The sequence below is a fragment of the Sinocyclocheilus anshuiensis genome, unplaced genomic scaffold (assembly GCF_001515605.1).
Source record: "Sinocyclocheilus anshuiensis isolate Anshui unplaced genomic scaffold, SAMN03320099.WGS_v1.1 scaffold1990, whole genome shotgun sequence".
Lineage (NCBI taxonomy): Eukaryota > Metazoa > Chordata > Actinopteri > Cypriniformes > Cyprinidae > Sinocyclocheilus > Sinocyclocheilus anshuiensis.
The window spans coordinates 49,740-69,529 of record NW_015547724.1 but is presented as its reverse complement, the minus strand read 5'-3'; the positions used below and the strand labels follow the sequence as shown (position 1 = coordinate 69,529).

The window sequence follows — 19,790 nt, the reverse complement described above, 5'->3', positions numbered from 1 at the left end:
ACAAATTAAAAAAAAGTGTCAAACACTTTTATAAATATATATAGGCCTACTTTTCTGAACTTGGGATCCCTAAGTTACCTGCATGGTCTTGGCTAAGCCTGAAATACACCACCTGGCGGTGCCGGGGGTGAACCATCACCAACATTTCCTCCAGTATAAGGTATAATAAATACATTAAAAAACTAACAATTCAGGCTCCATAGTTATTTTCAGTTTCATTCACAAATCTCAGGATGGCAGCTCTCTTCTCGCACCGTTGCCACGCGACAGGAGCATTAATTGGGAACACCTGCTGGCGCAATCAGGAAGGCTAGACTCGGAGCGTCCTTCGAAGGCCGTGTCGGCCGCATCCTTCGAAGGACCCGTCCTCCGAAGGATGCGGTCTTTGAATTGGGACACAGCTAGAGTCATCATTGCCTGTGCACTCTGAATAACGGCCCATGTCCAGGAACGATCACGTCCGCTATCTGCAGCGCCATCTGTTGGTTGGTCTCCTGTATTTGAGGATTCTCGCTCAGCTCCTTCAATGAATCTTCATCATGGCAACGTTCAAACAAGTCTCCAGCAACAAGGACTGTCCCCTCCGATGTTCCCTTCACCAGGACACTGACATCTCTACCCATGTGGCCAGGCGTGGGAATGACGGATACCTTGTGGATAAAGTGGATTACTTGATTATACTTTTATACTACTCCAGAATATACAGAACTTTTGCTAGTCTAACAACTTACAAAATCGTCAATAGGGTATGGCTGTCCCTCAGCCAGCTGGTTTGGCAGATATCGATCCCCCACGCTTATGTCACATCCCACGATTATTTTGGCGTTTGGAAACAAGCCGCAATGCATTCACATAGAAAATAATTATTTTTGTAGTTATATTTCACAATATTACTGTTTTTATGGTATGTTTGAAAATGTAGGCTTAAGCTTTTTTTTTTACGTAAAAGATGTATTTAATGTGTCAATAAATGTTTTGGTACTCTTGTGAATTGTCTTATTTTGACAGTAATTAGGCCTGAAAATACGTCTTTTCACCTTTAACTTTTCAACCAAATTTAGACGTAATTTGGACGTCTTTTTATAGACGTCTTTTCGACGACCTGAAAAAGACGTCTTTTCACCTTTCACTTTTCAACCAAATTTTAACGTTGTTTAGACGTCTGGCATTTACGTCTTTTCGACGTCTTTTCAACGAGTTTTTGCTGAGTGGGAAGTTTCCCACGTGGTCCGAGTGACCGTGGGTTCCGACTACTGTAGCAACATTATCTGGTGTAAGACCTTTCTCAAGGTCTCCGGCCTCCGGTGTCCTCTAGGACGGTTTGCTGTCCGGTAACTAAAGAAATAGTTCCGTCAGCTCTAAACGCTCCGTCTGGTTCAGCTGTGCAGTAGCCCTCTTTCAACACTGAGACTCAGTATGGCTGGCCTGAAATGTAGGAATTGATGCCAGATTCTCTTTTTCTTATTGAGCCTGTGTAATTGGGATAATTTGAGCTCAAAGAAACAAAACGTTTACCGCATCTAAAAATGTTATTTTCACTATCGCTTCTACTTCTATGGAACGTCACTGAGGACAAACTAGCTAGCTTTAAACGAAGTCACAATTTATACACATACTACTAATCATAATAATAATAACAATAATAATACATTATAACTAAGTAATATTTTGGGCCACCTCTCCAGTAGCCCCTCACTGCAGAACACGAGATCCAGGGGGCGTGGTTGGATCCACTCTCTTTAATCACAAGTCGAGGGAACATACGTTACTAGAAGAGTTCCATAAATAAAGGGGAAGAATTAAAGTAGCGTACGAAAAAGAAAATCCTGATTGCATAATAGCACAGTAGGTGGCGATATGCGCAAAGATTGCAACTCGCCATAAAACCAAGAAGAAGAAGTAGCGTAAAACATCGGCTGAGACGGAAGAAGAGGATTGCAGTCAGCGTCGCCTCAAGTAAAACCTGATAGAGTGGTATGTTGTGTTGACTCTGTAGCAGCCCTTTACAGTATTCAAAACATGAAATCTAATAGAGAAGATTTAATGCTAGAAATCCATCAAAATGTATTTAGATTCGGAGGCTTCAGATAGATGTGAGATTCTGCTTGGTACCTGCTCATGTAAATATAAAAGGGAATGAGAAAGCAGACAAAATAGCAAAGAAATCAACCAGGGCGAGCGATATTATAAATATTCCCTTTGGTAAAGGAGAAGCTAAGGCAATAATAAAAAAATAAATAATGAAGAAATGGCAGGACAGATGGGACATGGATAATAGTGGAAGGAAATATTATAGTATACAGAAATTTATCAACGCACAGGGTGTGAATGGAAGGAATAGAAGGGAGGAGTCAGTTCTAACCAGGCTGAGGTTTGACCACACAGGGTTAAATAAAACATTGTTTTTGTTAGGTAAAAGTAAATCAGATGAATGTATGGAATGTAAAATCACAGAAAATGCAGAACATATATTGTTACATTGTAGGAAGTATAGGGAAGAGAGGATTAGATTAAACCAAAAGATAAGTCAGACAGGAAGGAAATGGAACCTTGAGGGTGTTTTGGGAACAACAGGAGAAGGGGTTAAAGATGCACAGGATGCTGTTGTGGAATATCTGAAGGATACAGGGGTATATTATAGGATTTAGATAGTAGTGCTATAATATTTATTTATAAAAAAAATATATATATTTTTTTTTATAATGTAAAGTGCATTGAGTGAGATATAATCCATTCTGCATACTCCGATACAGTAGGTGGCGGTATGCACCTGATAAGTCATGGTTGCAATCCGCCATAAAACTAACAGGAAGAAGCGTACGACATCACGTGACTTGATTTGATTTGACGTTTGCATCATGGCGGAAGCAGTTGTAGAAACATCATTCATGGATCCTTTCAAAGATATTCTGGTTAATTATTTAATGCCAGAAAAATGTTATGACGAGTTATTTTTACAGTTCAATCTTCTGCACGGTAGGTTCACATTTTATCAGTTTAGTAGTAACGTTATAGATAAATAGACGTTATTTCAAAGCTTATTTGCTTGTATACTTACAACGATTCAATGACAAAGTGGATTTTTCTCTTGTAAAACACCTGTCATTTTGGTAGTAACTGCATTATTCGGTTTTTTGTCGACCTTAGGGGAGATAATATTATTTAAAATTAGTCCAATAAGTTATGATCATCTATCATACAAAATATGTTTCTTAGTTATTGAGCGGTCTTTCTTAGTTATTGAACTGTAAATGTGTTTTATTCGTTTATGTTTGTATTAAACCTCGTCAGCTTCACTACCTCGCGCTTGTTAGAGGAGGCGGAGCCATATACATGTCAGTTTCTTACTGGATATCTATGTCCTCGGTAATTATCGGGGGTTTCCGTAAAAGCTGTTAAAACCTCCGACTCCTTTGGTTTTAATTAATACATGTCAAACGTAATAATAATGTCTGTTTTAAATTAATTTGCTGTGTAACTTGCATTAAAAATATGTGCCTAAACTTTCACATGCAACCACTTACAAGTCATATCGAAGCCTGACTCCCAAGTTCCTCTTTGTGATTCTCTTTAGTGGATTGTCTGAAGATTGTAATCAGCAAAGGCCTGGGCATTGGGATCATTCTTGGTTCTGTATTAGGTATGAAAAGACTCCCTCTTCATCTTTACAACACACACACACACACAAACCCAAGCTATTTTCTTCTAATACAGATATTTTGTGCATGTCTCTTCATAGTAAAACTACCTCAGATTCTAAAGCTGATTGGTGCCAGAAGTGCTGAGGGACTGAGTTTTAACTCTGTGCTACTGGAGCTGTTTGCTATCACAGGCACCATGGCCTACAGTATTGCCAACAGCTTTCCTTTCAGGTAAATCAGTAGTGACACTTTTTCATAATTGTGCTAATTGTGCTTTTTCATAAGTCTGGTACACATATGTCTATACAAACACTGTGCATTTATAAATATCAAACAACAAAGGGAAAAAACTGGTTACTAAACACATAAATATATGTGGCCCTGGAGCACAAAACCAGTCTTAAGTCGCTGGGGTATATTTGTAGCAATAGCCAACAATACGTTGTATGGGTAAAAAATTATAGATTTTTCTTTTATGCCAAAAATCATTAGGATATTAAGTAAAGATCATGTTCCATGAAGATATTTTGTACATTTCCTGCCGTAAATATATCAAAAACTTATTTTTGATTAGTAATATGCATTGCTAAGGACTTCATTTGGACAACTTTAAAGGCGATTTTCTCAATATTTCGATTTTTTTGCACCCTCAGATTCCAGATATTCAAATATGAAATACATCAATGGAAAGCTTATTTATTCAAATAATGATGTATAAATTTTAATTTGAAAAAAAATTTACCCTTAGGACTAGTTTTGTGGTCCATGGTCACATATAACATGTTTTACTGTGATTATTTTTGACAGTTCCTGGGGTGAGGCACTTTTCCTCATGATTCAAACTGTGACCATTGGTTTCCTCATACGGCACTATGGAGGAAACACCATCAAAGGTAAGTTTTAAAAAAACAAACAAAAACTGTGCTGCTGTCATTCATTTTAAATCAGAATCAGAATCAGAATGAGCTTTATTGCCAGGTATGTTTACACATACGAGGAATTTGTTTTCGTTTTGTTTCCACAGTGTAACAGAATGACAGTGACAGAACAAAAAACACAGGAGGAGGTTTGGGATGATAGTGTTAAAGGCCGAGCTGAAGTCCACGAACAGGATCCTCACATAAGTCCCTGGTCTGTCTAGATGTTGCAGAACATAATGCAGTCCCATGTTGACTGCATCGTCCACAGACCTGTTTGCTCTGTAGGCAAACTGAAGAGGATCCAGCAAGGGTCCAGTGATGTCCTTCAGGTGGGCCAACACCAGTTTTTCAAAGACTTCATGTCATAATTGTGCTAATTGTGCTTTTTCATAAGTCTGGTACACATATGTCTATACAAACACTGTGCATTTATAAATATCAAACAACAAAGGGAAAAAACTGGTTACTAAACACATAAATATATGTGGCCCTGGAGCACAAAACCAGTCTTAAGTCGCTGGGTCAAAGTTTATGATGTATCTTTTCACTGTGCTGCGATTATTTGCAGGTTTGGGGTTTCTGGCAGTCTACTTTGGTCTGTTGACAGTCCTATTCTCTCCTATGACACCAATGTCTGTTGTTACTACCATGCAAGCCTCTAATATGCCAGCCATTATCTTTGGACGGGTAAGCTAGACATAAACACCAATGCTGTTCAACAACTGACCCAGCAGAAATATATATTTCATGTAATGTGTCCAATTTTCTCTGTGTCTTCAGTTAATTCAGGCTGGTACCAACTACAGAAATGGCCACACTGGACAGCTGTCAGCTATTTCAGTGTTTCTGCTGTTTGCAGGCTCCTTAGCACGCATATTCACTACAGTGCAGGTAAAACCACTATAATGAGATGTCATACAATATTTTGGAGGACAGAAGTCTCTATTGTGAAATATTATTATAAATTAAAATGTAAAGTTGTTTTCTTTTTTAGTAGCCATTACTTATGTCTTCAGTGTCTCATGATCCTTCAGAAATCTTTATAATATGCTGATTTGATGCTCAAGTAACATTTCTTAATATTACCAAATTAGAAAACCGTTGGCAAGCCTAATATTTTTGTGGAAACCCTGTTACATTTTTTTAAAAGATTCTTTGATTAATAGAAAGTTCAACAACAGCATTTATTTGAGATTTTTTGGAACAATATATAAATCTTATCTAACTAATTTGATTAATTGAATGTATCCTTGCTGAATGAAATTATTAAAAAAGACTTATGACCTGATACGTAATGTTAGTGAAAACTATTTATGGTCCTCTTTGGATTTTGTATTTATTTCAAAACGGGTTGACATAGTTCCTTTAATAAATGCCCATTTTAATGTGTCCTCTGTACAGGAAACGGGAGATTCCCTCATGGCTGTCACCTACATCATCTCTTCTTTCTGTAATGGTGTGATCGCAGCTCAAGTCCTCTACTACTGGAACAGCAGCCCTGCCCTCAGGAAGAAGACTGAGTAGATCCGAACAACAGGCAAATTCAGCGACCACTCAGGTTGACAAAGTGCACTGGACAGCCGATTAGGGAATTAGATGTATTCTAATCAAAATGACGGTTCTTGTGAAATTGACTTACTTACCCTCAAGCCAAATTTTGGGCTACCATCCACTCCCATTATACAGCTTGGAAGAGCCAGGATGTTTTTTTTAATATAACTCCGATTGTATTCGTCTGAAAGAAGAACATCATATACATCTAGGATGGCTTGAGGGTAAGTAAATCATGGGGTAATTTTCATTTTTGGGTGAACTAACCCTTTAAGCTCTGTCCCTTGGTCACTTGTTAAAAGCATTTATTGTTAACATATCACTGCTTACAGGCAGGTACAAATACTGTATAATGCACAGATTGATGTATTCCAGGTGCCCTGAAGTGGACCAAAAAGCCAGTATGGTGAGGGGTCCTTCTATAATTCTAGAACTTTTCCCCCCATTTTATGATAGTGGACTATTTCATTCATTGGACCATTTTTTTTAGGTCAGGGAAGGGAGTAGTGTCCATAGTATTCTGGAATTCAACCATATTATAACCTTGTGTATTATTACTGACATACTGTCGTACTGCTCACTGAATATTCACTAAAATCCATGTAGCCATTTTGAATTCAACAACAAATCTGTGAAAAAAAGTCTGCCAAGATTTTTGTGCATATTAATTTCAGAATTGTAAAAATGACCAAAATACTTTAAAAGTGCACATATGAAAATATGTGTTATCACATGCTAAAGGCAGCCCTATTAGAACACGTTATCCCCACAAGGGATCATTAGTTTTTCTGTTCTGTGTAGACAAATCCAACCATATGGACACTATTTTACAAAGTGTTCCAGAACCTAGAAATGCCCATGTTGCTAGAAAAGACATTCTGTTGTATTTGACAAAACGTTTTATCTTTAGGTAATGTATAGAGTCTAGTGAATCAATTGCTGTCTAATTCTTAAATTGCAATGGTAATCTTGCAATGGTCATGCAATAGTACATGTAGCCACGCTGTTGAGTGTCATCACAACTAATGGGAACTTGGCAAAATAAGAGAAATTCACGTCAAAGCACTTTGTTTTTCTTTTTTTGTTGTAGATGGTAGTATTCACCCATCAAAAGCAAGTTTCAAGCTGTCTGCAGGTAAAAGGAAAATTTAATTTGAATGATGGGAATTGCATATTTGTACACATTATTTTTGAGAATTTATTTTCCTTTTTTGCTTGTGAACATCTGTTGTTCATTGTTAGTTTATTTCATGAATTAAATATTACAAATGACTGTGATTTACGGTTTGACCATATTTAAAGTTGCATTGTACTTTTGACCATTGAGTAAAACATTTCCATCAGATCATTTGTAGTGCTCGTTGTGTGAAAGGCTTTAAAAAAAGACAAAGTTGTAGAAAAAAAATTTCATAAACTGTTTTATTCTTATTTGAAGTTGTGTTTTTGCATTTATCCATTATGGACAGTTCAAATTGATGAACTGTGATACATACTTGTACCACCGGAGAGAGGCAAAGAGTCGATAAAAATACAATTGCTATCAGTTTTCTCCACTGGAATCTTTTACCCTACTAGCTATATCATTAATTACTTGTGTCAGTCTTTAAGTCTCCATCTGTCATCACTTTTTAAAGAGAAGTTCAGTATAAGTCAAGTAGAAAGCTTGGAAAGATACTGGCAGTACTGGTTCTGTTTCAGAAACTGTATTCAGTCGTTATTTTATAAGTCCAACTCAAGAAGTCTGAAATCTATTAGCCTGAAATCCTAATAAAAAGAATGTTTTAACTGACTACAACGAGTTGGATTTCTTCTTTCTTTCTAGAAATGCGAAAATGTGGTTAAATGTTGACAAATAAAGCCCATCAAGCCAGATGTGACTTTAAATTCTCCCAGGGCCTCTGATGTTTAATTGTGCTGTTTTAAAATGCGCTGAATATCTGGATCAGTGCTCTGTATTCTTGTATATAGTTATAGTATCTGTCATTTTCAATGCTACTTTAACTTACAACACACAATCCCTCACTGCAGTTACTTGTACTATGTAACTCATACATGACCATTATTTCTTATGTGCTTAATTCTCTCTGCTCCGTTGTAACTGGTAACATTGAGTCTCCTGTGGGTCTAGCAGAGTTGGTTGTTCTGTCTTCTAGATGCACAGAGGGAAGACAATCAAGAATGTCAGAGCAGGCAAACATAAACAGAATTTACAAAGTACTGCTTGAACAATGGTGCACTCAGACAGGTCGGCTGAATGCAAATGGCAGAAAGATAAGCTAGGCATCTAATGAGAGTGTGTATCTAAATATCAAAAGCAGTTAAAGCAAATAATTTCTCTAATATAAGCTCAAATTATAGAGTTCTATTTAACACCTCATTGTTTATGCACAAATGGTTTATAAAATGATTTATCAGAATAAATATTACATCTAATTTAGTCTAAATACTGGCAACCTATTTACAAGCATACAATTTCAAATGACATCTTTGATTACCTAACAGTAATATAGCTGATAATAAGTGTTTTGTGCCTTTATTTGAATGAGACTAAAATTAAACTAAGAATTGATGTGTGACATGAAAAGTGTGAGAAAAAAACAATGAAACAATACAGTTATAAATCATTTTAAATAAAGCAATAGATAAAACAAATTCAAAAGAATCTCCAAATCATCCATACATCCCCAAAACGCTTCTCCTTTATAAATAGGGAGTGGAATACACATAATCAAGTATCACAAAAACTAATTCTAAATAACAACAGAGATAGTTCAGAGTCATAAAGTTGGCTAGTAGAAGAAATATTTTCTGTTTCTGTTAATTGTTCAATTTTTTTAAGAGATTTAGAGATTTCATATACGTAACCATTAAAGTGAAGCATAATAGATTAGGTTCCTCTGTAAGTTCCTCTAAAGACATATTTTCTGCATGATTTCTTTGGTTGTGTTCATAATGTAGGCTTGCTCATGTTTAAATAAATGCTTAAAATTTAGCCTGCACATTCTACTTCAACTTACAGAGTCAACTCAACAACAGCATTCTGTTTGCTTTCATGTAGTGTTATTCCCGTAGACCCTGCAAAAAGCAGAAAGCATCTGATCTGATGGCTCTCTTCTCAACTCCACCCCCAACTGGAACCGGCTATTCTTGCTGATCAGCAGGGCTAGGCACAGGTCATATCAACACACCTACTGTCAATGCTCATCAGATCCCTTTTCATCAAATAGAATGTTTAGACAGTGAATTAATTTGGTTTTTGATAATCACAGTTAAAGATATAGCTAAAGATGCCAATGAATACCATTTAAGTGTAAATACCCTTATTTACACTACCATTCAAAAGTTTGGGGTCAGTACATATTTTTATTTTTTGAAATGTTAATACTTTTATTCAGCAAGGATGTATTAAACTGATCAAAAGTGACATCTATAATGTTACAAAAATCTATTAAAAAAAAAAATGGTTCTTTTAAACTTTCTATTCATCAGAGAACTTTAAAAAATGTCCACAAAAATATTAAGCAGCTCAACCATATAATAATAATATATGGTGATAATAATACGAAATGTTTTTTGAGTACCAAATCAGCACATTTGAAAGATTGTTAAATGATCATGTGTCAAAAAATTCAGCTTTGCCATGACAGGAATAAATTACATTTTTATTTATTTTATTTTTAATTGTAATAATATGTCACAATATTACCTTTTTGTAAATTAATAAATGCAGCGAGCAAAATAAATGCAGTGAACATAAAATACTTATTACAAAAGCATTAAAAAAATCGTATTTTTAAACAGTAGCGTATATAACTTATGTCAATAATATTCAGTGGAGTAAAGAAAGAGGGTTAGTTAATTAGTTAGTTAGTTAGAGAGTGGTCAGGTTTTTTTGACAGTTAAATGAATGTATCATTAAAATCCATAATGTTGGATTACACAGCTTTTTTTTTCTCAGGTCTGTTGGGAAGCCCTCAAAGTTTGGGCTCTGGTCTTATCTCACCTCACCTGAGGAGGAGACTGTTTCCCGTATCTATATCTTTTAATCAGCGGTACACACCACCACCTCCCCACCTATGTGGGGTGCTTGACAAATGCCCCATCCAGCCTATAACGGCAGATTTCATGTGTCAGACCGGTTTGTCAGAGACTCTAAACATAAACATCTTTAGCTGTCAGCTTTTTGTCAAAGTATAGACAATATAACATCATAGGTATGCCTGTTAACATTGCATGTTAACTTTGCATGCATAAAATCACAGGTGATGGATTTGTCTTTTTGGAAATAGTAATCCTGAGTATCTTGTTTCACTCTGCCTCTGTTTCACCCCACCTTGCTCTCCCTCGATTTGCTGCAAGACCAGTCTTGCCCGGGGTGTGGTGCGCTCATTAGTGTTACCTGTCAATCACTCTTTCATTGCTGCGCAAATGCTTCCTCTATTAACCACATTAACCTGACAGAAATGTACACGTGCTCCATCAAAGCCTGCCACGGCTGCTCAGAACGGTGGGCTTTGGCCTGGGGTCTCAATATTTTCTATTTTTATCAAATGCATTGATTATTTCCCCCCTACACTGTTAAAAAAAGTCCTGTAGTTTGTACAGAAAAAAACTGCCAGAATAATTGTGTAAAAATACAGTTAAAATGTAAACACATTTATAGAACAACCTGTAAATTTTACAGCATAAAACTGTAATTTATATTCATAAATAAATTACATTTTAAACTGGTAAATCCAACAGCTCTTTTCTGCTGAATTATCAAGGCCATGCTACTACTAAAACCAATTTTGCACTATATACTGATAACCACTATAATAACAAAGGTGAAAAAGATTAAGCCAGATGAAGAATCAAAATTAATCACAAGTAGACTAAAACTAAAATAATGCGATAAACATTCATTGAACAATAGGATGTAACATAAAACCCTAATATACATAACTGATAACAAAACTATTGAGAAACACAATTATTTAAAACACCAACAAATATGTTTTGAATTCTGGGATGTATACATTTTTTCCCTTTAAATGATAAGATTGCTTTGGTACAGTTAACAGAACAGACCCATTACTGTTTTCCCGTATATAGTAAGGGAACTTACTGTTAACCAATTTACATGTTTTACTGCAGCATTTAGTCTTTTAAAGTTTCAATCACTTTACAGTGTTGTGTAAAACTGGCCCTATTAAACGTTTTTAATGGGTTTGCTGAGACTAAGTTGAAGTAATAACTCATTATATTCAGCTTCCTCTTCAGCTTTTTAAAATTCATTATGACAAAAAAAAAATAATAATAATTTATAGGGGTATTTCAGTTGCCTTGTCCAAAAAAACTAATTTTACTGTGGACACTACCAGCTATGAGCTACGCAGACTACTGCTTTGGCCTTATGCCAGTCTTTTGATGTAGATATGTTTTGTTGACAAGCTGGAATCCATGTGTTTCATTTTATCTTCTTCTGAATAAATAAAGTGAAAAATGTATGAGGTACACACCTAAACCAACTTAGAATAGCATCCAAATCTTGATTTTAAAAGATAGCTCAATATACAGGATGCTGATAGATTTGGCAGAAACGTCCCACGCATATGCTGTGCAGATTTGTTGCTTTACCTTGTTTTGTTCTCTTGTATTTTACTTTTTATAGGCTACTGTTTGTCTGTGCACACAACACAACATATGTTGTGTGAAGTATACACAAACTGATTTTTCTGTTTAAACAGGTTTCATGATATTATTAGCCTATAAAATTACATTTGACATGTGGCAGACACAACATAGACTGTTATCGGATGAGTCTGGCCACCCTCCTGTTATTGCGTGACAGGCAGCGCTCGTCTAGGCTGACTCACACACATGCGTGTATACAGCCCTGGTGGCATTTCAACCAACCTTAGCGGCTCGGTTAAAAAAAAAGGAAGAAAAATTTACGCCCACTCACTCACCTGTGCATACACAACGTCTGAGGTAAGACTGACAAGTCATTTTACAAGAGAGTGATGGGTCAACACGTTTTGCTGTAGGCCTGTGGACAGATTGAAAATCAAATAAAAGCATATAGTCTGCTTGAAGAAATAGCTCACTCAAAAATGAAAATGATGACATTATTTACTCACCCTCATGTCAATCAAGCTGTTGTTTTTCTGTGAAACAGAAATGAAAACAAAAACTGAAGAATAACACTGAGAATATTAAGCTTAAGATATTTTAAGACAACCATAATGGCCATAAACAAAACACAATGACAACAAAACAAAATGAGTGTGCGAGACAAAAAGTGTTTTTTAACATTTAAACTAGCACTGGACAAAAATGTAACTGGTATGAAACACAGGCCTAGCCTACTCTACATATACATTGTATTGCCTTTGCATAATTGAAATGAAATAAAATAAAATAAAACTTTACAGTAAATTTGTCAAGTCATACCCATAATCACCAGGTTCTTCATATAATCAGTTTTTATTTCAGCTGTTGGGAAGTGAAGGCTGTGCGTGTGTGCGTGCAGGAGGGGAGCGGCTCCCTCGGAATGCATGTAAATATTACGCACCCCTCAGTTTCCACAGCAACCATTAATCTCGTTTCCGGGTTTATGACTAAATAGCTGTCAACTGATTTAAAACTTTTTTTTATTATTAATAATAATAATAATAATAATAATAAAACGCGACTTTGCAATTTAATCAGCTAAAAACATACCAAAGATATCGTGCTCATTCAATCAATTCCTTGACATCGAATTTTGGCTTTAATCTTGCAAACTGGCAACCCAACAATTTACCACGGTAACAGTTTGTTGAAGCCTCAGTGGTCGTTGCTAAGTGATTGTGTGTTTCTCAGTGGAGCATCCAGCACCCCCACCCATCTAGACACCCACAGTCGCCCTCTTAACCCCCCAAACATAGTCACAACAACAAGTCGTCTGATGATACGCCAAACAACGTGGGCTTAGTTTTCTTCCTTTAAACGTTTTTTTTTTATTATTTTTATTATAATGGATATAATGATTTACTTGATCTAACTTGGGAACACGCCTGAACTGTTATCAGGGTAAATGTAAAGTAGTCTACACGCTCTTCCCTCCCTTCGCCCTCCGATTAGCCGCAGCGAGCTCTTACATTTTCACGCTCTTCCCTCCCTTCGCCCTCCGATTAGCCGCAGCGAACTCCTACATTTTCATGAGAATGACATTAGGAGGTGAGGGGGTTAAACCCGAGGAGAAAACGGGGAGAAACGACGGCAACGCTAATTTTCCGCACAGCGGGAAGCGAGAAAGGAGAACAAAGTGGTCCAAGGGAGCCTCTCCGGATTCAGTGGCTTACTACGTACACCTGCGAGCTCAAAAGCAACGGACAATGTGCCTCCGAAACGGCCAATTACGACCGAGACAACAACCAGTTTTCAATCTGCAGAGAGAGGGTTATTCTGAGGTGGACAGTGAAAGTAGATGATTTCGCACTGAAATCGTTGATTTCTGTCGGTTTTCTACGGTGGCAGAGAAGTGCAGAGCAAATCACAATTCTGAAAACAAAATAACAAATTACAAACGCAAATGCAAGTCTAAAAAACAAAATAACAATTCAGAAAGCACAACAACAATTCAGAAAACATTATAACAAGTCAGAAAACACAATGACAAATTCGAAAACAAAATAACAAGTCAGAAAACACAACGACAAATCCGAAAACAAATTGTCTGATTTGTCGTTGTGTCTTCTGACTTGTTAATTTGTTTTCGGATTTGTCGTTGTGTTTTCTGACTTGTTTTGTTTTCGAATTTGTCATTGTGTTTTCTGACTTGTTATAATGTTTTCTGAATTGTTGTTGTGCTTTCTGAATTTTTATTTTGTTTTTTAGACTTGCATTTGCGTTTGTAATTTATTTTGTTTTCAGAATTGTGATTTGCTCTGCACTTCTCGGCCACCGTAGTTTTCTTTATATTTAACCTTCTCCTCAAACTTTTACGACACAAACCTATAATTAAAAAAGTTTTTCTATGTAAATTTAAAGGTGCACTCAGCGTTTTTTCCTCAGGCTAAAAAGTCTTAGTCTTAAAAGTTTAACAATAGCATAAAATAAATTCTTGATACATATTTAAAATAATATGCAGTCACCACATGAAATTAGTAATAAACGTGTGAGGTAGGCAACACTAAGGATTTTGGATAATGCATTTTACACTTAAGTTGTAAATTAAATAATAGTTGTAATACCAATGGTTTTATTTTACATGAAGCAGGTCACCTATCGGAGGCCACCACGTTAACATCACAAATACTAATTTAGTAAATGTAATCTTGGTAGTTATCATCAGACACTTTCACTCACATTAAATGTACCTTGGCTGACTGCAAACAGTATTCCTTTGTCCACCAATGGGACTAGTAACAAAACTGTCGCATGAAGGTCCAAAAAGACTGCCACAATGGGTACACAATTCCGGTATCATGCAACGTGGAAATTACAAAAACACTTGAATTCACAAAGATTTCAAAATAATCAAAACTTGAGACTAAATGTTGTATTGTCATTTATTCTGTAAAAACGGCCCTTATAAGAGCCAGAAAAAAAACAAACAAGAAATATACACTGTACAAAAGGAATTTACAACCAAAATTAAAACCATTTAAAAAAAATTAAACTGCAAGCTGCAAACTCACTTCAATGGCAATGTAAACTTTTTTCCATTGTGCTTAAATCACCATTTAATTAACCAAAACATTAGTAACTAACTGACCGAGCTTTGTGGCAACAATGAGTCAGACTGACTTACATATTTGACAATGCCTACACACTGTTTATGAGTTCAAAACAAATCTCAAGACCTCTTGGGGCGGGGGGGGGACGTGCCCAAAACGAACATTTCAGTCAAGACTTAATGGCGTGTTAGAATTAATAAGACCAGGTGATGTCTAACCTCCTAGTCTAACGAAGTGCATTGACTGATAGCGAAGATCAGTGCATATGAGTTTGACCCATAAGAGGGAAATGCTGAAATGCTAGATGACACAAACATTTAGCAATCTGTAAATATGCCTAAAATTGACCATTTACAGGAGTGCAATTTCCTTGTAAGGACTACAAAAAAAAAAAAAAAAAAAAAAGTTAGTTCACAAACATACGTGCACACTGGTATGGTACATATGAATTTACAGCTATTATTTGAAGTAGGAAAACAAAGCAGATAGTGACCGAATTACTTTCCTCTCTATTACAATTTGGGTAACAGTTTCAAGGACTTCTAATTAGATGAAGCAATGTTACAGCTGATCTATTTAATTTCTTGCCATTCATTTGAAGAAAGCCCTGAGATTGTCCAAAACACTTTACTATATATCAATACCCAGATTTAAAGAGACACTTAGGTCAACTTCACCCATCACACAGTTATTTCATGTGCTGGGAATCGTGCTAAATTTCACGTTGCAAATCGTGCTAAATTTACACTTCTCAAGGTCACATGGCATGTTCGTCACTGGTCATGGCAGTCATTATTGGCTGACCTGTTTTTTGGAGTTCCCAATATGCTGCCCTGTTTTGTACACCAATTAGATTTTGGATCATGATTGCCCACTGCTGCATGAACACCACATGTTCAAAAAATTGCACAGAGCACAAAAGAACGCTCTAAAAAAAAAATCTATTATCTATTTAGGAACAAAGAGGATGGCTGTGCTAGAATATGGAATGGAGAAATGAGCCGACTTAACCTTAACGTCATGAGAAGTTACGCCTGGTCAAAATGTGATAGCTGCAAAGACAAGAGACTGAAACGGCTAAATTTTCTATACAGGTTCAACAGACAACTTTAGGTCATTCAAAGCAAGGAGGTAGTAAACAATCAGAAGTGTTCAATAATCCATAAAGTCTATGCGTGGCACTACGGTCCCAATAAGGGTCCAACTAATAGGAGTTCGGGGAGCATTCCCTAAACTTCAGATATGAGTGAGGGGAACAGTTCCACCAAGATGGACTCCAGGGTAGACCCTCTGGTTTGAGGTGTCGCTGGTATCACCACCTGGAATGTACATGCTAATCATGTCCCTCAGGTCCCCTTGGAAAGCCCCACGGTGGTGGTTTGGTACTCCGGTAGGCGAATGGGATAGGGGTTCTGGTTTAACCATAGACATCACTGGACTGGGCTGCTGAGGGCTGCCACTATAGGACATTTGGCTGTGGACAAAAAAAAAAAAAGGACAAAATCATCAGGAGATCAGACAGACACCAGTGGCAAGGAGAATCTGTATCTTTCCACACATAAAACGCCTCTGCATTTGATCCCAATAATGCTGACAAGCAGATAACAGGTCTATACAGGTTAAGCCAGCTTAGTTGTGGTGACTTGGGAGACAAAATGTATAGGCAAATAGTAAATAAATGTCAGGATATGATTAAAGTTAATATATAGGCAAATCACGAATAGCCTAAATGTGCGTTTATAACGATATAAAATCTATAGACAAGTGCTGAATAGGTGTGCAGTTTTGAGGATCAAATTAAATGGCAAGTTAATTCAGCACATTAAGCACAAAAACCGTAAGTTTGAAAAAAATGCAAACTTTCTTAAACTAAATAGAAGTACTTTTACAGAGTAGAATTTCTATTAAATATTGTGTTTGATGAAAACATTTAATGAGAACGATGTAAAATGGTTTACAAATGTTTGTTTTTTCCAACTCATCACAAAGTTACGCATAATAAAATCCGAACCGGTTAACACGAATTTCTGTGCGCGTTTGCCCCACACATCTCCAGTTTGTCAAGCCACACTAAACTTAAGAATAACTAAATGCATACATTTATAAACAAAAACAAACCTGTACGAGCTGGCGCCGTTCATGTAGGTCTGTGCCGGCGGGTACTGGAGAGCTGACAGGTCATATCGGTGCAGTTGTTGCGGGTATCCGAGCGCTTCACCCTGCATTCCCATATAAGCACCGGTGTGATCCCAGCCATAGCCGTCCATTCTCGGGATCCCGCCTTGTCCATGTGCCACGGCTGATGACAACAGGTTACCGGCTGCGAGAGGATATTTACCGACTGGGTTGTCCGTCTTCATGAGGGCTTTGGTCTTGCGCCGAGGTTTGTATTTGTAGTCGGGGTATTCCTTCATGTGTACGGCCCGCAACCGTTTGGCCTCATCGATGAACGGCCGCTTCTCGGTGTCCGTTAAACGTTTCCATTCCGCACCGAGGCGTTTGCTTATCTCAGAGTTGTGCATTTTGGGGTTCTCCTGTGCCATCTTCCTCCGCTGACCCCGGGACCACACCATAAACGCATTCATGGGGCGCTTCACTTTGTCCATGGGGTCCCCGCCGGGTGGACAAGAGCTTTTTGATCCGCGATGCGCATTTCCAACCCCGCTGACCGGAGGAGACATCCCTGGACTGTTGTGGTGGGGATGAGGTTGACCCGCGGTCTTCAGCTCATGCTCCATCATGCTGTACATCATGCCACTACACACTTTGAGTTTCAATCGCTCAATGCGTAAAGCAGCCAATTAAAAGTGTCCAAGCGAACCTAATCAGGTCAAACAAATCCGGCGCAGGTGAAGGCTCTTTACAGCCGGGATTGTCTGGCCAAATCAAACGCAGCAGTGAGAAAAGCACTGCACGATGAATCAAAACATTTAGAACAAGTTTTTCAGACAAAATAAAGTAAAAAAGGGCGCGAAAAGCATTACAATCACAGCTGTTTGTCTGTCTAAACTCTGTTCAACTCTATCCACAAGCCACTTGTTGAGGCGCAATAGTTTGCAGTCCACGCTGAACCAATTCTATTCCACGTCTGACCAATCAGCGCTCAACGCAAGCCTTTGCTCATTTGCATAACAATTGTAGGGGTGTGGTATTTTACGCAGCAGATCACTTGCTGCAAGAGGTAAGCGGCACGCAAAGAGAGAGATCGGGGCTTATTTTGTTGTTTAAGATACTAATGATCTCTTTCTAGTAATTATTACATATTTCAGAAGATATGTGCATGAAACATTTTATTACACTTTAAAACGATCAAACTTTTAAAAGATAATGTTGTGTTATTTTGGACCTGCTTTATTTGAATAGCTTTCTATGACTTAATTAGTTTCACTTTACACCTTTACACTTTCTGTGTCTTCTATTGTTAGTTCTTAAGCCTGTCACCCTGGGGTCATGGGAAAAAGACTGACCTGAGATTTTTTTTTGGTGAAAACTAGCAGTGCTAGTTGTTAAAAGTGTATTATTTTAAACTGTCATTAATAATACAGGATTATAAAATAAAATAATAGTGTATTATTGTCTTATTAGTTATTACATACAGTGTAAATTGTGCTTTTGAGTGTTTTTAGTAATTGTGTTTAAATCTTGTGTGAGCTTTGTTTGTTTTCTGGGTAAATTTATGTGACCTTTTTTATGGTACACACAATATATAATTAGATAGGCTATTGTTTTCAAATCTTCATACAGCAATGTGCAATTACTGCCTTTTGATGGCAATTTATGATGTGACTTTCTGTGTGGGATTTTCAGTGTTTGTAATTGCTTGAGAAAAGGTGTGGGTGCAAAGCTTTACGTTGTTTCTTTCTCTTTTTTGTAGACACAGGTGTGAGTGCTTGTGAGTTTGCAGGTGCTTTGTGAACCATGTGAGCGGCCTCTGTTCGTGACTGACAGTTACGCCTTTATGCCAATCAAACCACAAATTGTGGGGCTTCATTCTTATATAGCCATACCCAAAAACAAAAACATTTTGGACAAACAGAAAACCTCTTACGGAGAGTGTCCAACTCGTTCTGCCATCCTCTTTCTTTGTCCCACTTGGTTTGTGACAGCACCAAGACAGCTCAGAGAGTTTCTCAGAAATGTTAAGTGTAGCCCCTACTCACAAACACAGGTCGTTCAAAGCCCTCATGTTTGCATACACATGTGCTTCACATGCCTCTCCATGACCATTGTATTGCTTTTTAAAACCAGCGTTTTTATGAGTTTGAATACGTATGCCCAAAACAAGTTACAACACAGTTGTTTTTCCTAAGCGCACACAAAAGATAACCACCCATTCAGCTGGGCTCTAAGCTGCTCAAACACTGCTACCTGAATCAACCCGTAAGGGAGAATCAACATGAGTTCTCTGACTGAACTAATTAAATACTGCGTCTAGACTGTTTTTGCTTATTTGTTCTTCTGTTGTGTTTGTGCGTGCAATTCTTTCCTGAATTGTACATTTTAAAATGAAATAATCTTTAGTTTTCTAATGTATAAGCAACTGTTTTTAATTACTATAATTCACGTTTATGGATGCAGTGTTTAAAATATGAATTTAGTGTTTTTTTATGAAAGTTAAAATGTATTCAATCAATTATATATTGTTTACATAAATTATAACTTTAGCGTCATTATTTTTAATAATTTCTGAAATATCAATTATAAATTCAATTTTAAACAATTATTTTGTATAATCTGTTATATTTAATAAATTCTATTTTAATTATATAACTTTAACACAATATATTTTATAATTTCTGAAATATAAATGATAAATTCCCAAAAACGTTGATGATCAGAATATTCCAATAACGTTTATTTAATTAGAATAAGAAAGTAATTTCATTAGACATTTTCTATTTTAACACTTTCTTGATTTGACTAACTCTACTGAGAAGTTTTGATTTTTTTTTTTTTTGTAAATAGTAAATTTA

The 19,790-nt window shown here is 36.7% G+C and overlaps 2 protein-coding genes, 1 long non-coding RNA gene and 1 pseudogene across 3 annotated transcripts; 1 reads left to right on the top strand and 3 right to left on the bottom strand.

Moving 5' to 3' along the window:
- Positions 1 to 410: 410 nt before the first annotated feature.
- On the bottom strand, positions 411 to 2,782 carry LOC107704246 (metallo-beta-lactamase domain-containing protein 1-like; annotated as a pseudogene).
- Positions 2,783 to 2,821: 39 nt separating this feature from the next.
- LOC107704248 (mannose-P-dolichol utilization defect 1 protein-like) lies at positions 2,822 to 6,263 on the top strand. Its single transcript, XM_016507132.1, has 7 exons — positions 2,822 to 2,976; positions 3,575 to 3,640; positions 3,740 to 3,872; positions 4,449 to 4,534; positions 5,130 to 5,248; positions 5,342 to 5,452; positions 5,963 to 6,263. Exons 1-7 carry the CDS (start codon positions 2,859 to 2,861, stop codon positions 6,083 to 6,085), a joined length of 756 nt encoding a protein of 251 aa, XP_016362618.1. The 5' UTR covers positions 2,822 to 2,858; the 3' UTR covers positions 6,086 to 6,263.
- A 978-nt stretch (positions 6,264 to 7,241) lies between these two features.
- Positions 7,242 to 12,607, bottom strand: LOC107704247 (uncharacterized). The gene is made up of 4 exons (XR_001635934.1): positions 12,548 to 12,607; positions 12,235 to 12,261; positions 12,064 to 12,143; positions 7,242 to 8,261 (listed from the first exon to the last, which is right to left on the bottom strand). It is a non-coding gene; the product is annotated as an uncharacterized LOC107704247 (long non-coding RNA).
- Positions 12,608 to 14,687: 2,080 nt separating this feature from the next.
- On the bottom strand, positions 14,688 to 17,867 carry sox19b (SRY-box transcription factor 19b). Its single transcript, XM_016507136.1, has 2 exons — positions 16,936 to 17,867; positions 14,688 to 16,291 (listed from the first exon to the last, which is right to left on the bottom strand). The coding sequence occupies exons 1-2, from the start codon at positions 17,568 to 17,570 to the stop codon at positions 16,054 to 16,056; spliced, it is 873 nt and encodes a 290-aa protein (XP_016362622.1). The 5' UTR covers positions 17,571 to 17,867; the 3' UTR covers positions 14,688 to 16,053.
- Between the last annotated feature and the right edge of the window lie 1,923 nt (positions 17,868 to 19,790).